The sequence below is a fragment of the Prionailurus viverrinus genome, chromosome D2 (genome assembly GCF_022837055.1).
Source record: "Prionailurus viverrinus isolate Anna chromosome D2, UM_Priviv_1.0, whole genome shotgun sequence".
NCBI lineage: Eukaryota > Metazoa > Chordata > Mammalia > Carnivora > Felidae > Prionailurus > Prionailurus viverrinus.
The window spans coordinates 46,582,385-46,606,689 of record NC_062571.1 but is presented as its reverse complement, the minus strand read 5'-3'; the positions used below and the strand labels follow the sequence as shown (position 1 = coordinate 46,606,689).

Below are 24,305 nucleotides of genomic sequence, written 5' to 3'. Positions count from 1 at the left end.
GACATTTTGGGTTTTTTTCCCCAAATTTTTATTGTCCCAAACAGTACTACAGTAAACATCCTTGTTCTTCGATCAATATTTACATGTGTCAGTATTTCTTTATGAGAGATACATAGAGGAGGGATTTCTGGTTAAAATTTATGTACATTTAAAGGGATTGATACTATTTCAATTTACTTTCCCTTTAGCCTATTTCCCTAAACCCTCATCAGTAGTGAATGTTATCCATTTTAATGATTTTTCCCAACTGATCAGTTAAAGTGGTATCACACTATTTTAATAAGCATTTTCCTGAATGCTGGCAAGGTTGTCATCTTTTTTATTTATTAGGCTATTTCCATTTCATTTGAATTTTCTGGGTTTTTTTTGTTTTGGTTTTTAAAAAAATTCATATATCCTGTATTTTATAGCTAATAACCTTATCTTTAATACATAAATCAAAAATCTCCCAGCTTCTAGCTTGTCTTTTTTTCCTTGAATTTTTATTGAAATACAATAAAATACTATCTCAATATAGTTTATTTTATATACATGTGATAAAGTACTCATGAATGTACAAGCTCAGTGAATTTTCACAAAGGGAGTGCACCTTTGTAACCAGAACTCAGATCAAGAAGCAGGATGTTACCAGTATCCTAGTACATCTTTTGAGTCCCTTTCTCAAAGGATAACTACTGCCCTTACTTCTAATACCATAGTTTAATTTTGCTTGCTTTGGATCTTTATGTAAATGTATTCACATTTTATGTACTTTTTTGAGTCTGACTTCTTTTACTTAATGTTTTATTTGTGAGATGCAAACATGTTACTGTACCTAGTTGTGACTTGTTCATTCTTACTGCTGGGTAATATTCTACTCGATGGATATACTACAGTTTGTTTATTCATTGTTTTAAGTAAACAGAGTGTTAGTAGTCTTTATTACAAATGGTACTGCTATGAATATCCATGTGAATGTCTTTTGGTGAATATACACATAGGATATGTACATAGGGGATATATACATAGGAATACATGTACATTGGGGATATATACATAGGAATGAGATGCTGGTTCATAAAGTTTGCATCTGTTGAGGTGTAGTAGCCGTGCCTACCAATTTTCCAAAGTGATTAATCCACCAGCAGCGTTTGAAAGTTTCAGTGGTTCCACATCCTCGTCAAAACTTATTTGTATTATTTGTGTTTTTCATTTTGTCAACCTAGTGGCTGTGTAGTAACATTACATTTTGATTTTAATTTTTATTTCCTTGTTGATTAGTGAAGTTAAGTACTTTTTCATATCCTTCCTTATCTATTCTTTTTATCTGTGTTAGCTGTTCAAACACTTTTCCCGTTCTTCTGTTAAGTACTCTCATTTTCTTATTCATTTGTAGAAGTCCTTTTTTAAAAAAAAATATTTATTTTGAGAGAGTGAGAGCACACATATGTGTGCATGCTGGGGAGGGACAGAGAGATGCGGAGGAAGAGAGAATCCCAAGCAACACAGAGCCTGTTGCAGGACTTGAACTCACAAACCATGAGATCATGACCTGAGCCAAAATCAAGCGTTGGATGCTTAACCGACTGAGCCACTCATGTGCCCCCATTTGCAGAAGTTCTTTATGTGTCATTTAAGTGAGTTTATTATAGGATATATGTATTGCAAATATCTTTTCCCATTCTGTGGTTTGTCTTTTTACTTTTTTTTAAGGTTTTTTTTTTTTAAGTTGTCTCTACACTTCATGTGGGGCTCCAACTCATGACCCCAAGATTGAGTTGTATACTCTTCTGACTGAGCCACCCTGGCACTCTTGCCTTTTTACTTTCTTAATAATATCATTTGATGAAGAGAAATTTTTAATTTTAAGGAAGTCCAATTTTTCAATGTTTTTCTTTATGACTGGTGTTTGTTTTAGAAATATTCACTTTCTGAAGGTCATGAAGGTATTTTCTTGTATTTTCTTCTAAAGGCTTATTGTTTAACTTCTCAAATTTAGATCTGTGATCCTTTTGGAATGTTTGAATATGGATATTTAATTGAACCAGCACCAGGTAATTAAAGACTTATTTTTTTTAAATATGTTCATGAGAGGTAGTGGTGTTCTCTTTTAACATTCTTGTCTGTTTTTGATAGCAGGGGATGTCTGGTGTCCTAAAGCGTTTTGGGGAAGTATTCTATCTTCTTTTATTTTCTGAAATTCTTTGTGTAGAATTGGTATTATTTATTCCTGAAATATTTGGTATAAGTGAAGTCATAGAGCCCTAGAGTTTGTTTGCATGTCTTTTCCAAGATTTTTGGCCCAAATTCAACTTCTTTATTTGGACTTTCTGTTTCTTACTGTGTCTGTATTTAAAATTTGTGTCGTTACATTGATGAAAGAAAAGGAAGAAGACACAAATGAATGGAAAGTTATACTCTGTTCATGGACTGGAAGAATTAAAACTGTTAAAAATGTGCATACTACCCAAAGTCATTTATGGATTCAGTGCAATCCCTATTGATACTTCAATGGAATTCTGTACAGAAGTAGAAAAACAATCCTAAAATTTATATGGCACCACAAAAGACCATAACACTTTGTATTTCAAGCTATATTATAAAGCTATAGTGATCAAAACAGTATGGTACTGACATAAAAACAGATACATAGACCAATGGAACAGAACTGAGAACCCAGAAATACACTCATGCATATATGGTCAACTTCTATTTTACATGGGAGCTAAGAATATTCAATGGAGAAAAGACAGTCTCTTCAATAAATCGTACTGGGAAAATGAAATATTCACATGTAAAAAATGGAACTATACACACACAGGAATATTATTCAGCCATAAAAAAGAAGGAAAACCCTCTATTTGCAATTACATGGATGGAACCTTAGGGCATTATGCTAAGTGAAAAAAATCAGAGAGAGAAAGACAAATACTGTGTGGTCTCACTTATGTGTGGAATCTGAACAAATGAAAAAGTGCACAAAACCTTAGAAAAAGAGATCAGATTTGTGGTTACCAGAAGTGGAGGGGGTGGGTTGAGGGGGAGATTTGGATGAAGATAGTCAAAAGGTACAAACTTACAGGTATAAGATAAAAAAGCGCTAGGGATGTCATATACAACCTGATGTCTCTCTGGTTAACAGCGTTGTGTGTTGTACGTGAAAGTTGTTAAGAGGATCTGTATGAGATGCTGAATGCTAACTAAACTGGTTTGGTAGTCATTTCTGGGTGTACATAAGTCAGATCATTGTGCTGTACACCTTAAACATATACAATGCTGCCTGTCAGCTATAGCTGATAAGACTGGGAATTAATGGGTGAATGGATAAACAATATGTGGTATATTCATACAATAGAATATCATTCAACCTTAAAAAGGAAGAACATCCTGTCACATGCTACAACATGGATGAATCTTGAGGATATTATGCTAAGTAAAATAAGCCAGTCACAAAAGGACAAGTACTGTATGATTCTACTTGTATGAGGTATCGTAGATGGTCAAATCAATAGAAACAGAAAGTACAATAGTGGTTACTAGGGCCTGGGGGAGTGGGAAAAGTGGAGTTGTTGTGTAATGGGTACTAAGTTTTGGATTTGCAAGATAAAAATGTTCTGGAGGTCTGCTTCACAACGATATGCATGTAGTCAACACTTCTGAGCTGTATACTTAAGAATGGTTATGATGGTAAATTTTATGTTTTATGTTTTGTACCACAACAAAAGCAAGTGGGGGGCAGTGCTAGGGTTGGAAAATTATCATTTTGTACCCATTATAAAAGACTGAATCAGGCAAAAAGCGACAATGGATGTTAAACAAGGTGAAAATTTTGATGAAGAGCAGGATGTATGTGTGGTTGCAGGGTAGGGATAGGGATCCAATGCCTAAATGGAGGGCGCGTGGCTCCTGTGTTACCTACCACCCTAGGAAGAGGTCAGATGTGCAGAGGTGGAGGATTGGTCTGTTATGCATCAAGGATGCAAGAGAATTCCAACTGATGGATTTATTTTGTCTGAAGTGCAGGTTGGTCCACTGCTGGGAGTGAGGGGAAGATATGGATATGTTACAGGCTTAGGAGAATAGCAAGATTTGAAACAACTTTTGGGAGGACTAGGAAATTAAGTGAATCTCCCAAATCTACTAGACCCATTGAATGCCAGGATTAGGTACCGTTGTGAATGGTAGAAAAACTGAAACACTGATGGCTTTTAAGAGCTGTAAGTTTATTTATTTCCCATATAAAGGTCTGAGATAGACAGCCCAGGACTAGAATTTGGCGCTGCTCCAAGAAGTTTTCTAAGAAACGTATTTGACGTAAAATATTATAGGTTTGGGAGAGGAACACCACAGAAGTGAAGTTCCCTTCTTGTCACATGATGTCAGGAGGCACATGACATCCACATGACACTACTGATAATGGTTAAGGTGGTATTTACTAGAGGTGTTTTCTCTACTACAAATTTACTGTGTTTCCTTTTTCTCACTCTTTGGAAGTGAGCCACTAAGTGTAGTCTGCTCTCATGAGTGGGGAAGGGAGCAAGAATTAAACTCTACCTGTTGGAAGAGGAGGTATACATATGGTTTTTGGGATTATTCTATAAAAATATTTTCTCTCTTCTCCCCTACTTATTTATTTGATCATTTGTTTATGAGTTTGGAATCATTTGTATTTATTTTATACTTTATTATAATCCAGTTGTCATTTAGCTTATTGTTCAAATTGTTCTAGCCTTGGCCCTTGGAATGTCTTTCAGGTTGACTCCTGTGTCTTGTCTTTATCCCATATCTGTGTTTTGGGTTTTTTTTTTTTTTAGCATTTCATTAATTTATTGCTTTGCAAGATACTTCAGGCTTATCTTGTATTTACCCACACCCTAGCCCTAAATTCAGCCATTTCTCCACAGAGATTTGTTTCCTTTTATTGGAGAATAGTATTTAGGAACCAAAATCTGGGCACTGGGCTTTTTGTTGCTACTGTAGTACCATTGTTTCTAGCTTCTGGATAGTTCTTTTCAACAGATTGAAAAATAATCACATGGTTTAATGGAATAAATCTTAAAAAATGTAAATGAAGAAAGTGAATTCTTGAAACATTAACAGTAATAACCAACATGTTAAATGCTGACCCTGTCAGCACTTTGTTGAGTGCTTCAAGTATAATACCTCATCTAATCATTAAAACATCTTTTTTAAAAAAAATATCCTTTAGTTAACATACAGTGTAGTCTTGGCTTCCGGAGTAGAACCCAGTGATTCATCTCTTACATATGACACCCAGTGCTCATCCTGAAAAGTGCCCTCCTTAATGCCCATCACCCATTTAACACATTGCCCCTGCCCACCCCCCCCACCCCTCCCATCCAGCAACCCTCAGTTTGTTCTCTGTGTGTAAGAGTCTTTTATGGTTTGCCTCCTTCTCTGTTTTATTTTTCCTTCCTTTCCCCTGTGTTCATCTGCTGAGTTTCTCAAATTCCACATGAGTGAAATTGTATGATACCTGTTTTGCTCTGACTTATTTCAGTTAACATAATACCCTCCAGTTCTATCCACATTGTTGCAAATGGCAAGATTTTATTCCTTATTTATCACTGAGTAGTATTCCATTGTGTGTGTGTGTGTGTGTGTGTGTGTGTGTGTGTATACCACACCTTAATCCATTCATCAATTGATGGACATTTGGGCTCTTTCCATAATTTGGCTATTGTTGATAGTGCTGCTATAAACATTGGGTGCATGTGCCCCTTTGAATCAGCATTTTTGTATCCTCTGGATAAATTCCTAGTACTACAGTTGCTGGATCATAGAGTAGTTCTCTTTTTAATTTTTTGAGGAACCTCCATAATGTTTTCTAGAGTGGCTGTACCAGTTTGCATTCCCACCAACAGAACAAAGGGTTCCCCTTTCTCCCCATCTTCTCCAACATCTGTTGTTTCCTGAGTTGTTAATTTTAGCCATTCTGACAGGTGTGAAGTGGTATCTCATTGTGATTGTGTTTTTTTATATATAATTTATGTCAAATTGGTTTCCAAAGCAATCTATGCATTCAATGCATTCAATACATTCAATGCAATCCCAATCAAAATTGCACCAGCATTCTTCTAGAAGCTAGAACAAGCAATCCTAAAATTTGTATAGAATCTCATTGTGGTTTTGATTTGTATTTCCCTGATGATGAGTGATGGTGAGCATTTTTTCATGTGTCTGTTAGCCATCTGCATGTCTTCTGGAAAAGCGTCTCACCACTGTTGTTCAACATAATGTTGGAAGTCCTAGCCTCAGCAATCAGACAACAAAAAGAAAAAGTGTCTCTTCATGTCTTCTGCCCATTTCTTCACTAGATTGTTTGGTTTTTGGGTCTTGAGTTTGGTAAGTTTTTTATAGATTTTGGATACTAACCCTTTATCTGATATGTCATTTGGAAATGTCTTCTCCCATTCCGTCGGTTGCTTTTAGTTATGTTGATTGTTTCTTTCTCCGTGCAGAAGCTTTTAATTTGGATGAGGTCCCAGTAGTTCATTTTTGCTTTTGTTTCCCTTGCCTCCAGAGACATGTTAAGTAAGAAGTTTCTGTGCCTTGGTCAAAGAGGTGGCTGAAGGATTATCCTGTAGGATTTTGAAGGCTTCCTGTCTTACATTAGGTCTTTGATCCATTTTGAGTTTATTTTTGTGTATGGTGTAAGAAAGTGGTCCAGGTTCATTCTTCTGCATGTTGCTGTCCACTTCTCCCATTTGCTAAAGAGACTGTCTTTTTTCCACTGGATACTCTTTCCTGCTTTGTCAAAGATTAGTTGGCCATATATATATAGGTCCATTTCTGGGTTCTCTATTCTGTTCCGTTGATTTATGTGTCTGTTTTTGTGCCAATACCATACTGTCTTGATAATTACAGCTTTGTAATACAGTTTGAAGTCTTGAATTGTGATGCCTCCAGCTTTGGTTTCCTTTTTCAACATTACTTTGGTAATGTTTTCGGTATATTTTCTGGTTCTGTACAAATTTTGGGATTGTTTGTTGTAGCTCTGTGAAGAATGCTGGTGTAATTTTGATAGGGATTGCATTGAATGTGTAGATTGCTTTAGTTAGTATCAACATTTTAACAATATTTATTCTTCCAATCCATGAGCATGGAACGTTTTTCCATTTCTTTGTGCCTTCTTCAGTTTCTTTCATGAGCTTTCTATAGTTTTCAGCATACATACCTTTTACCTCTTTGATTAGGATTATTTCTAGGTATTTTATGGTTTTTGGTGCAGTTGTACATGGGATTCCTTGATATCTTTTTCTTTTGTTTCATTATTGGTTTATAGAAATGCAACCAATTTCTGTATATTGCTATTATATCCTGCGACTTTGCTGAATTCATGTATCAGCTCTAGCAGTTTTTTGGTGGAGTCTTTCGGATTTTCCACGTAGAGTATCATGTCATCTGTGAAGAGTGAAAGGTTGACTTCTTTGCAATTTGGATGCCATTTATTTCTTTTTGTTGTCTGATTGCTGAGGTTAGGACTTCCAACATTGTGTTGAGCAACAATGGTGAGAATGGACATCCCTGTCGTGTTCCTGATCTTAGAGGGAAAGCTCTCAGTTTTTCCCTATTGAGGATGATATTAGCTGTGGGCCTTTCATATATGGCTTTTCTGATGTTCCTTGCATCCCAACTTTCTTGAGGGTTTTTACCAAGAAAGGATGCTGTTTTATGTCAAATGCTTTTTCTGCCTCTATTGAAAGCATCATATGGTTCTTATCCTTTCTTCTATTAATGTGACCTTAGCACTTAATTGATTTGCAAATATTAAAACCAGCCCTGCAGCCCAGGAATAAATCCCACTTGATCATGGTGAATAATTCTTTTAATGTACTGTTGAATTCGATTTGCTAGTATCTTGTTGAGAATTTTTGTATCCAGGTTCATCAGGAATATTGGCCTGTAATTCTCCTTTTTAGTGGAGTCTATGTCTGGTTTTGGAATCAAGGTAATGCTGACTTCATAGAATGAATGTGGAAGCTTTCCTTCCATTTCTGTTCTTTGGAACAGTTTGAGAAGAATAGGTGTTAACTCTGCTTTAAATGTCTGGCACAATTCCCCTGGGAAGCCATCTGGCCCAGGATTCTTACTTCTTGGGAGATTTTTGATAACTGATTCAATTTCTTTGCTGGCTATGCATCTGTTCAGATTTTCTATTTCTTCCCATTTGAGTTTTGGTAGTGTGTGACTGTCTAGGAATTTTTCCATTTTTTTCCAGATCGTCCAGTTTGTTGGCATATAATTTTTCATAGTATTCTCTAATAATTGTTAGTATTTCTGTGGTGTTGGTTGTGATCTCTCCTCTTTCATTCGTGATTTTATCTATTTGGGTCCTCTGTCTTTTCTTTTTGAGAAGTCTGTATGGGAATTTATCAATTTTGTTTATTCTTTCAAAACATCAGCTTTTAGTTTCATTGATCTCTTGTACTATTTTTTTTGATTCTATACTGTTTATTTCTGCTCTGATCTTTGTTATTTCCCTTCTTCTGTGGGCTTTGGGCTTGATTTGCTGCTTCTTTTCTAGCACCTTTAGGTGTAAGGTTAATTGTATATTTAGAACCTTTCTTTCTTCTTGAGATAGTCCTGAATTGCAATGTATTTTCCTCTTAGGACTGCCTTTGCTGCATTTCAAAGGGTTTGGACTGTTATGTTTTAATTTTCATTTGTTTTCATGTATTTTTAAATGTCTTCTTTAATTTCCTGATTAACCCATTCGTTCTTTAATAGGATGTTTTTTAACCTCCATGTATTTGGGGGCTTTCCAAATATTTTCTTGTGGTTGATTTCAAGTTTCATAGTGTTGTGATCTGAAAATATGCATGGTATGATCTTAGTCTTTTTGTATCTGTTGAAGGCTGTTTTGTGATCCAATATGTGATCTATTTTGTTGAATGTCCCATGTGCACTTGAGAAGAATGTGTATTCTGCTGCTTTAGGATAAAATATTCTGAATATATCTGTTAAGTCCATGTGGTCCAATGTGTCATTCAGAGCTGTTGTTTCCTTACCGATTTTCTGCCTAGATTATCTGTCCATTGTTGTAAGTGGAGTATTACGGTCTCCTACAATTATGGTATTATTATCAATAAGTTTGCTTATGTTTGTGATTAATTGATTTATATATTTGGGTGCCTCCACGTTAGGACATAAATATCTTTGATTCTCTGGGATTCAAAACCCGAAGTCTTAAAGGACCCGGCTTGGTGTGTCTTCTCTCCCCTGTTCCAGAGTAGAGCCTTTCCACCCTGCTGATAAAAGGCCTTTGGCTGGCGCCTACAGAGTCTTTTGTCCTTGGGTACACAATAAACCCTCTTCCCAGAGTCCGAGAAAGGGATTGTTCTCTCTCAGTGCACCTCTGAGATTGCTGTACCACATTATGCACTCCAGGGCCTCTTTGCTCCTCCCCAGGAGCGTATGCCAGGGCTCCTGGATTCACTCCAGAGAAGGTTGTGCACTCGAACCTCTAAGTTTTAGCACCTAAGCCTGTTTGCAAAAAAGAAAAACTGGCGCTCTCTGTATTTCTCATTCCTCAGTCTGTGGTCCAGAGAGGTTTTCCTCTTGTGCTAACTCCATACCACCCTTTCACGACCCCTCTTTCTCTCCCTTTTGTCTCTCCACAGAAGGGGTTCCCTCCCCTTCGTGCCTATGCTGTTTTATCTCCCGCAAGTCACATACACACACCTCGATCCTGCCAAGCTGTCTCCCTCCAACTGTAGAGATTCTTCTGCCACTCTGCAGATTGATTTCTTGGATGTTCCAAGTGATCTGACCTCGATACAGTTGTGTTTGAGGGACGAGGAAAATCCCAGTTCCCCTACTTTTCTGCCATCTTAACTCCCTCCCTCATTATAACATCCTTATGATACAGGCACTGTTAGTATTTCTGTTCTATAGATGATGAGCCTGAAGCATAGAGAAATTAGGGAACTTGAGCAAAATCATGAGCCACATGAATGAACTGGGATCAAAGAGGTGAAATTAAGGTATGATATATGACACTTGGAAATTTACTGATTGTATAAAATCAAGAGAAACCTGAGAAATTATTAAACAGTGAATTTTGATGAAATTTAATTTATCAGTTTTTATTTTACCTTTCATGTTTTTTGTGTACTAAGACATTTGCATAATTGTAAATCACATTCTCTCCTGTTTATTTCTAAAATTTACAGTTTAGTTTTTAGATTTAGATCTCTGATTTATTTCATTTCTTTTTTTTTAAATGATGTGACATAAGGATTTTCTTTTTCTTTCCATGCTATTTCAGAATTACTTTTTGAAATTAATTACCATTAAATTACCCCCCAAAAATAATAGCAACAATTTTGGGGGCACCTGGGTGGCTCAGTCGGTTAGGCATCCAACTCTTGGTTTCGGCTCAGGTCATGATCTCACGGTTTGTGGGTTCGAGCCCTGCATCGGACTCTCTGCTGGTAGCACAGAGCCTGCTTGGGATTCTCTCTGTCCCTCTCTTTCTGCCCCTCCACCATTCTCGCTGTCTCTGTGTCTTTCAAAATAAAAATAAATAAACTTTAAAAAATGCTTTAAAAATGGCAACAGTTTTGAAAAAGAACAACATTGAAAGACTTAAACCACTTGATTTCTAGACATCTTACAGAGCTGTAATAATTAAGATACTATGACACTAGCATAAGGACAGAAGTAGGAATCAATGGAACCAAGTAAAAAGTCCAGATATAATTCTACACATATATATTCAGTGATTTTTAGTATGGTGCAGTTTTAGCCTTCAGTATCAGGAGTGTTAAATGTGCACCCTCAGCATTCAGGTGGTTAGAGGAGTTGTCCAGAGGACATGCAATGAATTTTATTTATTCTCAAATCAGCAGAGGTTGGTTGTTGTTACTTCCAACTAAGAGTATCCGCTAGTTTAATATACTTTACTCGTTATTTTCTATTGGCTTGTCTTCCTATTGAATTTCAAAAATTCTGTATGTATCCTAGATATATATCCTTTATATCCCTTCTTCCTGGTGAATGCATTTTTAAAGCTTTGTTGACAGTATATTTTATTTTTGTTTTTTTAAGAATTTATTTTTAAGTAATCTCTATACCCAAGATGGGGCTTGAATACACAACCCTGAGATCAAGAGTCAGATGCTCTTTTGACTGAGCCAGCCAGGTGTACCCCTGTTGACAGTATTTTTTATTGAATATTCAGATTTATCAATATTTTCTTCTATAAGTTGTGTTTTTGTAATTCAAAAATCTATTCCTATGCTGAGATAATAAAAATAGCTTCTTTTATTTTATCTTGTATATTTTGATCTTTGATCTTATCATGCTCTGAGATAGGGATATAATCTTTCTTTCTTTTTTTTTTTTTTTTTTTTCTGGTGGGAAAGCCAGTTCCCCAATCCCATTTGTTTCAGTGTTTTCCCTACTGATCGCCAGTGCCACCACTATCAAATGGCAAAGGCTCTCATGTTCCTGTGTCTGTTTTTGAATCCCTGTTCTCTTTTCTTCATCTGTTTTTCTATTCTTACATTAATTCACATTGTTGATTACTTTAGCTTATAATGAGTATTGGTATCTGATAGGGCAAATGCCCCCAATCTGTTCTCCTTGTCCAAGTTGTCTTTGCTGTTCTTAGACTTGTATTCTCTAGTTTGTCTACATACAGAGTGTGCACGCGTGTGCGCGCGCACACACACACACACACACACACACACACACACCCTGCTTGAATTTTGATTGGATTTACATTGAATCTGTGAATTAGTTTAAAGGATTCTTATCATTATTATGATACTGGGTTTTCTTCTATATGAATATGGGTTCATTAGTAATTGTATTTTTTTTTACACTTGAATAAAATGTTTGCAATTTTTACTATATATTTTTGGTTTATTTCTAGTTACCTTATATTTTTATTTCTATTGTGAATGATACATTTTCTTTTGTTGCAATGTCTAGTTGGTTATTGTTGGTTTATGGAATGTTTCTAATTTATTATCAGCTATCCTGTCAAACTTTCTTATTATTTCTAGTGTTTGACTATAGAGTCTCTTTAATTTTCTGTGTAAGACAATTACAGTATTTATATATATGGTTTACTTGCTTTTGTTTCTAATCCCTAAGGTTTTTTTCCCCCTTTCTTCTTTTGTTTTAGTGCTTGGACCCCATATATTATTCAGTGTTAAATAAGGGTAGTAGTAGCAGGCATTTTTATGTTTTCCTTAAACAATGAGAATATGTCTAAAGTTTTACCATGAAGTATAATGTTGGCTCAATATTTTGAATAGATAACCTTTTCTATTAGTTAAAGAAGTTCCCTTCTATTTCTCCCTTGAAAGACTACTGAATTTTTCAAATTCAGATTTTGAAAATTCAGATTTTTTATTATATGTTCAGATGATACTGTGATTTCTGTCCTTTAGTTAACATTTGTTATGTACCCATTTATATTGATAGATTTGTATGATATTGAGCATACGTTGAATTTTTTTGATAAATGTTACTTAAATCAACACATTTATTTCATTGCACTTTTTACTAATATTTTACTTAGGATTTTTGCATCTATGTCCATTTTTGAATTTGGCTTATGATTTTTCTTACTTGTATTTTATATATTTTGTTTTTATGTGAGAATTTTCTTAACCTTTTAGTATAAATTTGGTAACTTTACATTAAAAAAATCTCTAAAATAATTAGTATAAGAAAGATATTTTGTTCATTGAAAGTTTGATAAAATTTCATCTGGAAGCCTCTCTGGCTCCAGATGCCTTTTACCTCCTGGGATGAGATTTTTAATTATTGAACTTTTAAACTGGCTATTATATTATTCATGCTTTCTACACATTCTTGAGTAGATTTTGATGGTTTATAATTCTCTATAAAAGTTTCCATTTCGTCAAATTTGTCTAAAGATACTTACTTCTTTTAAGTTTTTTTTTTTTTTTAAGTTTATTTATTCATCCTGAGAGATAGAGAATGTGTGTGAGTGGGGGTGGGGGCAGAGAGCAAAGGAGAGAGAGGATCCCAAGCAGGCTCCTTGCTGTCAAATGCTCCTTGAGCCAGATGCTAAGCTCAATCCCAGGAACTGTGAGATCATGACCTGAGCAGAAATCAAAGAGTTGACACTTAACCACTTAACCGACTGAGCCACCCAGGCACCCCAAAAGGATTTAGTTCTAAAAGTGATAGCTGGGGGGTGCCTGGGTGGCTCCGTCAGTTAAACATCTGACTTCAGGTCAGGTCATGATCTCCCAGTTCGTGGGTTTGAGCCCCGAGTCCGGCTCTGTGCTGACAGCTCAGAGCCTGGAGCCTGCTTTGGATTCTGTCTCTCTGTGTCTCTCCCACTGCCCCTACCCCGATCACGCTCTGTCTGTGTCAAAAATAAACAAAGAAACAAATAAATGAATAAAAGTGATAGTTGGGTCTGTGGCTGTGCCCTTTTTCCTTCTTAATGTTAATTAAATTGAGTAGTGAAAGAAGTTTGCGTATTTTTAAGTCTTTTTTTCAAGTCTTTGATTTTGTTGATTGTTCTATTGTTTTAAATTATTTTCTATTTGCTGTATTTCTTGATGATGTCTTACTTTCTACTTTTTTTGGAGATTTCCTCAGTTTTTCTTAGCCTTTATGATTACATATAAACCTAATATTTGTCAGTTTTTCTGTTTTTGTTATAAATGTATTTAAAACTGTACATTTCCCCTTTAAACACTGCTTTAGCTAACTTTCACATTAGTTTTGATATGTTGTTTTTTCATTGATGTTTCTTAAGATAGATACATATAGATACATATGTATATAAATATAAAATCAACTCATGTGTTTTAATAGTTCACAATTTCTATTTGGTTTTCTTTTTAACACATTCACAAGTGCACTTTTTGTTACAAAGTACTTGTTTACTATATTTTTTACTATATTTTATACTATTAATTTTATAATAGCCATGTCACAAAATTTCTAAATCATAATATTTATGGCTGCTATGATATGGGGACAGTACTCTGAAATCTTAGTTCTAAGATCAGAGAAAAATATTTCCTTTTGTTCCTCTCTGAAATACTCTGTTCAGTGAAAGAGAGTAATTAACAATGCTCCTATAATAAAACCAGCACAGAGTTTCCTAGGGAGGATTCATATTATATTCTTCAATAAAGCCTGAAATGATTTTCTGTATACATTAACATTTTGCTTATTTATTTATGATTAATAATTCAAGAAGTCAAAGTGAGGCATATGTAACACGCTGCTCTTTATCCCAGAAGTAGACCCTGAAGAAAGAATTATATTCTGTAATACCTAGTACATATGTTCTGTAAGTTGTGTATATTTAGGATTTATCTGAAGAGTACTTTCTTAAATAATTTGGAAGTAGGAACAAAGGGACCGCTCAAAAATTAACTTAAATGAACTGAGAATGATCCTAGAAGAAGGATCATGTTTGCTCTGTTATTTTTTTAACGCAGGGAGAAAAGTGATTAATACAGGAGATAAAGATGAGATGACTCTACAACAAGAAAGTGGATTCCCCTTATGTAGCTTGGCTTTTCTCATTAAGGCACACCCTTTCTCTGTGTAGCCCTTTGCATTTGATCAATTCTTCCCTTCTCTTTGTTCAGGAAAAGATATGGAGGGAGAGGACTCTAATTTGAAAGACGTGATTTCCTGGGAGAGTTTGCCTTCATCAAGTCAGACACCTAGATCAGTGACTCGTGAGGTAAAACTAGACGAGGGAATCTCTGCTAATTGATTGTGACTAATGCCTAAATCACTGAGTAAGCCCTCTAAGGAATAGGTGTCTATTCTGTTCTCCTCAGCATAATCATTCTCAGTTCCATTTCATTCTGGTGTTGAAGATGACCCAAATATCTATTTGAAAGAGTGCAACTCTTTGTGACTCTAAAGAAAAAAAAAAACCTTTGATACTATTCTGGAAAGTTTACTTATTTTGGCATCTATTTCATTTTGTGCTACTGATAGAGATACAGAATAAATTCCACATAAAATTTGAAGCACTTTTAGGTATATTGATGATGGAATTTTAATTGATAGAGACATGGCGCAGTATCTCCAAACCATGGAAAGGTAGAGAGTTGGGAAAAATCTGGGGCAAAAACTCTCACCTTGACATGTGTCTCCTCCCTTGTGGAGGTTAACTGCCAGGATTAAAGCACAAAAAGCGAAATGCATTGTCATCGTGTGGGTGGCTTGCAGTTTTTTTTATCTACTGGAACTTTGGGACTTCTACCATGTTGCTGTCCTCATACTCACATTCTGTAAGTTGCAGCATTATTAGAGATAAAAATAAGTACCAAGAACAGACATTGCTGTCCTAACTTTCCAGTTTGGTTGCCATCCCCACCCAAGGGCTGACAGTCATGCTGCTCTTTGAAAAACAGTGCTATGGTTTGATTGTTCTCTCATGTAAGAATCTGTGCGTTCCTCTGTGACATGTAAGGTGGCTGCATCAGGGCCACCCACGATCACGTATCTGACTGGCAGTCTCCAATTTTTAGTGTACTGCTGGGCTCTCAGCTCCATTGTTGATACTTTTCTCTGATCAGAAGGATTTTCTACTTGAAGGACCGATAATTTCAAAATGAGCACCTTCATAGAATGTCCCAAGTAGATCGTTTTTATAACCATGCTTGACTCCCTTCTAGAACTAAATACATTTTATTGTTTTTTTTATCCCCATATTTTATGGCTTGACCTATCTAGGATAAGTTTTGATATCCTTTAAAGTTTCATTTTAGAAAAGAGTGTCTTAGCGATCATTTCTGGATGGTTTTTAGAGTATGTTGGGAAAACCAGCTGATTTTACCAGAATTTGCTTTTAACATTTCATGAATTAATTTGATGTTACAGCCACTTGATGCCCTTTGAGTTATGATGCTGTCTGTAGGAATTATCTAGACTCATAGACTTGTAGATGATTGTATTTGGAAGCTAGGTCAAATCATTTTTATTCCAACAATCATTTTAGACATGAAGAACCTAAGTCCTGGAGAGCTAAAATGATTTGTCTGTGCTCATACAGCTCTTCAACCACAGAGAAAAGACTAGAAACCAGGCTCCTGTCTCTTAGTATTACTGCTTTCACTTTGTCCTCATATGTCCTTGGCATATGCAGTACAAAAAACCCAACTTAGGCTCCTCGTAAAAATTTATCTAGCCCTTTCTTTAATTTGACACAAATTTGATTCAGTGAGCAATCTCTGAAAAGACCTGACATCTTGGTAATTTAGTATATTTCTCCTTGTACCTTCTTGGCGTTGCTGGCCAAATCACATTTCATTCAATCAAAGATGTATTAGAGTCCTAAGTGAGCCTTTAATTTGAATTGCAGCCATCTAAAACAGTTCGCTTCTTGGATAAATGTAATCAAGTTGATTTTGAAGTGTGACTTGAAATATGTCTCAGGTTTAAATTATGGTAGGAATTCTTACTCAGGTGATGTCATTTTTTCTCAGTGAGCAAGTGCTAAGAAAATGGCTTTTTAAACATGTCTTGTTGGAAGAAGAGAGGGACTGTGTTGGTGCAATAGTATTCTCCTTTTTCTCCATCCTCACATTCCTGTTTTAATTATCCTGAAATTAATGCTTAGGGATTTGTTTTACCAATTAGCATTGATAAACTAGCTTTCAGGACTAAGCCAACTCTGTAGAACTCATTTAATTCGTTGGTCATCTGTATAGGTTAATGAGAAGGAATCTTTGGGGAACATTTTCCCCCTGATACACAGAGCAATACTAACAAAAGAGAGGTAATGTAGCTATAGTAATGTCAGACAAACGAACTTAAAAGCAAAAAACATTAGGCTTTAGAGGTCACTATATAATACGGGAAGGTTTACTTCACAAGGAGGATATAAAATTCTAAATTTATAAGCACCAGAATATGTAAATCAGAATTAGAAGTGAGAATTGATAATTTCACTATGAGAGTAGACCATTTAAAAATATATCTTTATTAATAGAATAGATAATAGTTAAGAGTAGAGAAATAACAAAAAAATTTAGCAAGATATATATAATGAACATATATATAGAACTTGCATCCAGAAGTTAGAGAACCCATATTCTTTTCAAGCATACATGGACCATTTATAAAAATTTACCATGTACCAAATCAAAATATATCTTAACAAATTTCAAATAATACTATATATTTAAGTTTATAGCGCTGACTGTGATCTCTGACATAAAGAAATTCACTTAGAAATCAACCACAAATAGAAAAAATATGCATTTGGAATTTAAAGACATACTCAAAACTCGTGGGTCAAAGAAGAAATCATAATGGAAATTTAAAATATTTATAATAGAATAAGTATAAAATTACAGTATATAAAAACGTGATTTTCTCATTATGCAGTAGTTAGCAAATGTATACCAAATATTAAATACAAATTATCTACCATAATGGATTATACTATTATATTTACAGCTATAAAGTATGTGAGAGTCAATTTAATAAATGGTATGAATTGCCTTTCCTGAGAATATTTAAAAATATTTTGATGTATAGCTGTATCATATTAATGGATAAGAGGAGTTAATATAATAAAGAAAACAGTTATCTCTAATTTAAATATGAAATGAATTTAACTTAATTTCAGTAAAAATTCCAAAGTTTTGTTTTGTTAGTGTATATTTGAGGTTTGATCAACTGATCAAAAAGCTTTTGGGAAAACAGAAGGTCAAGAATAGGCAAGACAGTATTAAGAAAGAAAGCAAGAGTATGTATGTGGTGGAGAGGGCCATTGGCACTGCAGAGTGTCAAGGCCTATTAGAACGCTGTAGGAATTAAGGAAATGTGAAAACAGTATAGGAAGTGGCAAATAAGACCCATGAAACTGCATAGAAATTCTAGAAAAGACCTATACACATATGGGAGCTTTTCATGTGACATTGTAGATTTCTAGAATGGTGTGCTCAATTAATGGTGCTGGTATAATTGGTTATTCCAACAGGAAAAATAAAATGACATTATTGCCTGTGAGTAAAGATGAATGAACCTTTTCTTTTTCACAACGAGAAAATGATCTTGTGTTAGCCTTCTAGCACCCTGTTTCTCTGGAAACCTGGTAAAAGTGGACTATCAGCTGTATTACCAGGTGGCATTGGCTATGATAAAAATGATCCCCAGACTGGGAGGATTATGACTAGGACAATAAATGTCTTAATGAGAGTACTAATGGCATGAATGTGGGAATCCCCTTGCAGTGAGCCCTAGGTTAGGTTCATGCATTCTTACAAGAGATACGGGTTCCTGTGCTGCTTGAGGTTTCTAAGGAGGGGGACTTAGGTACCCACCCACCCATTGCTTCACACCTGAGCTTACACTAGAATGCTGCTAGGACTCTTAATGAGGCCAAGCCTAAGACTGTCCTGCTCACATGTTGTGGTTTTCCACCGTATCCTCTGCAAAGCTCATCTGGTACCAGGTGTGGCCTACTGGATCTCGTGAATGTCCAGTTGAACGCAAGATCATTTTTGGTGGTTGCGCAGAGTGGGTGAGGAACACTTCACATCGAAATTGTTTCTAGGTGAATTAAGTCCCCAAATATTAAAAGCAAATGTTAAAAAATTTTGGAAAAGTATTTCAGAGTAGATGGTTTTCTTGCATAGGGAAAGACTTTTTTATCTTTTTATTTCAATTTTTATTTATTTATCTACCTATTTTTATTTAAGTACAGTTGACACACAGTATTACATTAGTTTCTGGTGTCCAACATAATGACTCAACAACTCTGTATGTTGTGCTATACTTGTGTCACCACAAGGAAAGACTTTTTATGTTTTATGTATTATTCAAAATGACAATTAGCTAATCCACTAGAATTTACTGTATTTAGAAAACTACTGCTAAAATATGAGTTAACTTTAATTTCAAGCAATCCTTATTCATATTAGATTAAAAACCTAATAACTTATATGTGTTGATTTGTTCAACCAAATGAATATGCTTGGTAAGAACAGCGTTGGGTAATTGTTTACATCTTTCCATTAACGTGCTTGTTTCTAAAATTGATTGTGTTTGAGTCCATGTTCTGGAATGATGGCTGTATATATGCCCACAATAGGTATTTCAGGTCTAAAAAGTTTCATGGAATAAGCAAAACACACACACACACATGCACACGCACACACACACACATACTTGCGAGCGGGGAAAGATTAATAAGTTTTACACAATCAGAGTTGTCAAAGATGTGTAAAAGATGTGAGAAAAGATGAAAAGACATGGTATATAGGCTGTGACTTGATGCTGCATGAGAAATAAGCATGAGGTGAGGGTGGTCAGTTAGGCAGAGGCCAGAGGCTCTGCCTGGACCTGGGATCTGCTGTTTCTTTCGCTCAGGATGCTTCCCTGTCTCTTTGCTTAGCCCTTCCTTTTGCCTTTTAGGTACATGGCAGTTACGTATCACCATATTCTGTTACTGCAGTAACACCACCAGCTGTAATTTGTATATGTTTGCTTGTGTGTTTTCTTTCTCCCCATGAGAGTATATATGCTCTGCAAGGGCAGAACACATACCTCTCTTGTTCACTGTTTTATCCATAGCACTTGGACCACTATCTGTGCATACTGGGTCCTCAGAAAACAATTGTCAGATGAATGGATTAATTGAAACAGAATTGAGGGCTAAAATATTGATTGAATTTTTAGTTTAATGTGATTTTTCCCCTCTACTCTCATTTTTTTTTGTTATTATTATTTTTTTACTATACAGGACTCTGTGAATGCAACAAAGTGGAAAAAAGTCTAGGGGGCAGAAGAAAATCTCATGGCAGAAACATACTTAGAATTAATTACTGGATTAGATTACATAAGTATTAAAATAAAGATAAATATAGTGCTAAGAATTTTGTATGTAAACTAAATGTGATAAGAATTCATTATAAGAATCTTCACTGGGCTACAGTGATAGTCTTTTTTTTTTCTTATCACAAATTAAGCTTATTTTTATCAACTTTTGTAAAATAACTTGGGTGACTCAGTAAAAATCATTTGTGTGTGCATAGTACTTTATACTCTATTTTTACAGTTTGGAAAATATTTACTAGGGAGAAATACATTTCAAGTGATTTTATAGGAATAGAAATCAAACTGTGATTGTGGTTTTAATTCTGTTATTAAATACCTTAGCACTCTTCTTAATAAGCTATAGAAATCGGGGGTGCCTGGGTGGCTCAGTTGGTTATGTGTCCGACATTGGCTCAAGTCATGATCTCGTGGTTTGTGAGTTCGAGCCCCATGTTGGGCTTTGCACTGATAGTGTGGAGCCTGCTTCACATTCTCTGTCTCCCCCTCTCTGTGCCTCTCCCCTGTGCTTTCTCTCTCTCTCTCAAAAATAAATAAACATTAAAAAATAAAAAATCTATAGAAATCATATTTCTTTTAAACTATACATTCCTAAAATCATAGCCATAATTTTCTTTCCTTTCTTATTCCTGTAGGTTTTGGCAAAGGAAGATAGCTCAGAGGAGGTAAAATTCTCTCCTCAGAGTTCCCAAAATGATTATGAGGATATTTTAAAAGATGCTACAGAAAGGTATAATGTGCTTGTTTAGTGAGTTTTCTATTCATATTCATAGCTAGCTCTCTCAGTGGAGACAGTGAATAATGGCCTTCAAATGTTTGGTTAGTTTTTCAAGATACAGCTCTTTGTAGTAAGTACAGCCTGATTTGGCTAGAAATAAGATGTATTTATGATCTCATAAATATAGTATTAACAGATGAAAAAGATATCCCTAAACAATGTAATTTCTCTGTCATCTCAACAATTGTACGTTTCCAGAGTCATGGTGTTTGGAACCTTGGAGAGGACAGTGTACTTGAAGTAAGGTAAAGCTCAGTACACAACTAAATTTTACTAGAAATGATATTTGGTTCCAGAAAGAAAATAATGTGCTGGAAACAATAGAATTGTTAGCGTGGTGAATTTTTGGTACTATATATGAAAGAATTTAAGGAACCAAAAGAAAAGTAAATTTCCATTAGAAAAACAAAACAAAAATAATATTCATCCTTATAAACTGTTCACATTTAGGTGTTACATGCAAAATCATGTCAAATAAGAGAACATTTTAGTGAGCCATATTTCCTTAGAGATTTGTAACTAATATTAGTGGCATAGCACTGCATAATAATGTGTATAATAGGTAACTTGCATATATAACTTTCAAAAGTGTGTTAGGTGAACAAATAATAATTCAAAAGGCATTTTGAGATACTATTATAATCTAATAGTTTATATTAATTTACTAGATACTGATTATATACTAAACACTGTACACAACTGCAAAATATTACACAGCTCTTGCCCTTTATAGGTTTTTAAAAATTGTTTTTAATGTTTATTTATTTTTGAAAGAGATACAGAGTGGAAACAGGGGAGGGGCAGAGAGAGAGGGAGACATAGAATCTGAAGCAGGCTCCAGGCTCTGAGCTGTCAGCACAGAGCCCGATGCGGGGCTCAAACCTGTGAACCATAAGATCATGACCTGAGGCAAAGTCAAATCCTTAACTGACTGAGCCACCCAGGCACCCCTAGTTTATAGTTTAATTAAGGAAACAGATATGTAAAAGACAAATTTAAGTACAATGTAGTAAATACTACTATAGAGTCAAAGTCCAAGGATTGTGAATATAGAAGACAGATAAATATGTATAGGGGGCTTCACCAGCTTCTTTGAAGAAAAGATACATAGGTTGGATTTAGGACCTTAAATAAGTAGAAATCTAGCAGGTGAAAAGGAAGGGAAGATGGGGTGCCTGGGTGGCTCAGTCGGTTAAGCGTCCAACTTCGACTTAGGTCATGATCTCACAGTTTGTGGGTTTGAGTCCCACATCGGGCTCTGTGCTGACAGCTCAGAGCCTGGAGCCTGCGTTGGATTCTGTGTCTCCCTTTCTCTCTGCCCCTTCCCCACTTGCGCTCTGTCTCTGTCTCTCAAATATAAATAAAAGTTAAAAAAAAAAAAAGAAAAGGAAAGGAAGAAAATGTCAAGCTGGAGGAAGAGGTTTGAGCAAAGGTAAGAAGTTGTGAAAATATCTTATTAATGGTGATAAATGTTATGTGTCAAGAGTTGTAGGGTACATGTGAATTGGAATGCCAGGAAGCTTGAGAAGGTAAGAGGTACAGCCAAACGTAAGGTGGGCCAGAATGTGAAGGAAGTTGATATATGTGAGATCAAGGAGTACATATTTTAGTCCATTTGTTGGAATGAAAAGAAAGTACAGGGACTTTTTTTTTTTTTTGCTGTATCCATGCATATGTCTGTCTGTCTGTTTATCTAGAAAAAGAGGATTGCTGGTCGCCAGGTGGATGATAGGTGGCAAGAAGTGGGGAGCAATTAGATATTTACAGTAATCTTAAAAAAGATGAGAAGGAGAAAGAGTAAGAAACTTTAAATCACTTCCAGAAGCAAAAGAAAAAGGCATTTTTTTTGTTAAGATTAAAACATAAGATACATAAAGGAGATTAGTAGGGATGACGAACAGATTGGCTGGGGCCAGATTGCCAGTGTCTTAAACTTATGTAAGAAGCCTGGGTTTATCTTGAAGGTGATGGGCAGGCATAATTAAATTTGAATTTAGGAACAGTTGTCTTTAGACATCAGAGATTAGAACCAGAAGTCAAATTAGGAGGCTTTTGTTAAATGGGGCTATGAATGAAAGCACAAGTAAACGGAGTAGTAAGAAGCTGGAAAGGAACAGAAAATGGGTATGGCTAGTATTTGAAAAATCTGTTTGAGATAGGAGGTTGAAAAGGGTTTCTATTTTTTTCCAATTTTTATTGGAATTCTAGTTAGTTAAAATATACTGTAATATTGTTTTTAGTGGTATAATTTAGTGATTCATCACTTACATATAACACACAATGTTCAATATATGACATAAACATATGACATACATATAATGACAAGTGCCCTCCTTAATACCCGTCATCCATTTAGCCCATCCCCCACCCACTTCCCTCCATCAACCCTCAGTTTGTTTTCTTTTGTAATGAGACCCTTATGATTTGTTTCCCTCTTTTTTCCCCCATCCAATATGTTCATCTGTTTTGCTTCTTAAATTCCACAATATGAGTGGTATTCTATTGTATTTATCTTTCCCTGACTGATTTATTTTGCTTAGCATAACGAACATACTGCATCTCCATCCAGGTCATTACAGGTGACAAGATTCATTACTTTTGATGGCTGAGTAATATTCCATTGTATGTATATATGTATACACAGCTATTTTCTCTTTTTTAAAAAAAATTTATGTAAATCAAAGTTAGTTAACATATAGTGTAATAATGGTTTCAGTAGTAGAATTTAGTGATTCATCACTTACATATTATTTCACTTAGCATAATACATTCTAGTTCTATCCACATTGTGGCAAATGGCGAGATTTCATTCTTTTTGATTGTTGAGTAATATTCCATTGTGTGTGTGTGTGTGTGTGTGTGTGTGTGTGTGTGTGTGCGTATAATATTTTCTTTATCCATTTGTCATTCAATGGACATTTGGGCTCTTTCCATAATTTGGCTGTTGTTGATAGGGTTGCTTTAAACATAGGGGTGCAGGTGCACCTTTGAGTCAGCATTTTGGTATCCTATGGATAAATACCAAGTAGTGCAATTGCTGAGTCACAGGGTTGCTTTATTTTTAATTTTTTGAGGAATATCTATATTGTTTTCCAGAGTGGCTGAACCAGTTTGCATTCCCACCAGTAGTGCAAAAGTGTTCCCCTTTCTCCACATCCTCTCCAATATCTGTTATTTCCTGAGTTGTTAATTTTAGGAATTCTGACTGGTGTGAAGTCGTATCTCATCATTGTTTTGATTTGTGTTTCCCTGATGATGAATGGTGTTGAGCATCTTTTCATGTGTCTCTTAGCCATCTGGATGTCTTCTTTGGGAAAGTGTCTGTTCCTATCTTCTGCCCATTTCTTCACTGGATTATTTTTTGGGGGGTGTTGAGTTTTTTTTTTAATTTTTTAACATTTATTTATTTTTGAGAGACAGAGATAGAGCACGAGTGGGGTAGGGGAAGAGAGAGAAGGACACACAGCATCTGAAGTAGTCTCCAAGCTCTGAGTTGTCATCACAGAGCCCAACGCAGGGCTTGAACTCATGAACCGTGAGATCATGACCCGAGCTGAATTTGGATGTTTAACCGATTGAGCCACCCAGGTGCCCCTTGGGTGTTGAGTTTGATAAGTTCCTTATAGATTTTGGATACTAACCCTTTATCCGATATATCATTTTCAAGTATCTTCTCCCATTCCATCAGTTGCCTTTTAGTTTTGTTGATTGTTTC

At 35.4% G+C, this 24,305-nt stretch overlaps 1 protein-coding gene across 8 annotated transcripts in view; it reads left to right on the top strand.

Moving 5' to 3' along the window:
• Positions 1-24,305, top strand: part of PTPN20 (protein tyrosine phosphatase non-receptor type 20) — a 123,684-nt gene that overhangs the window by 36,292 nt on the left and 63,087 nt on the right. For 6 of the 8 annotated variants that reach the window (XR_007145485.1, XM_047826223.1, XM_047826227.1 and 3 more), the window contains 2 exons: positions 14,601-14,698; positions 20,448-20,542. The exons of 1 other annotated variant lie outside the window; for it this stretch is intronic. Coding sequence is in view for 6 of the 7 variants with exons in the window: in XM_047826223.1 (XP_047682179.1) it covers positions 14,601-14,698; positions 20,448-20,542 (193 nt within the window). In the remaining variant the exon portion in view is untranslated. Of the gene's footprint in view, positions 1-1,978; positions 2,034-14,600; positions 14,699-20,447; positions 20,543-24,305 lie in introns of all 8 variants that reach the window. One more of the 8 variants, XM_047826225.1, reaches the window with a different exon arrangement.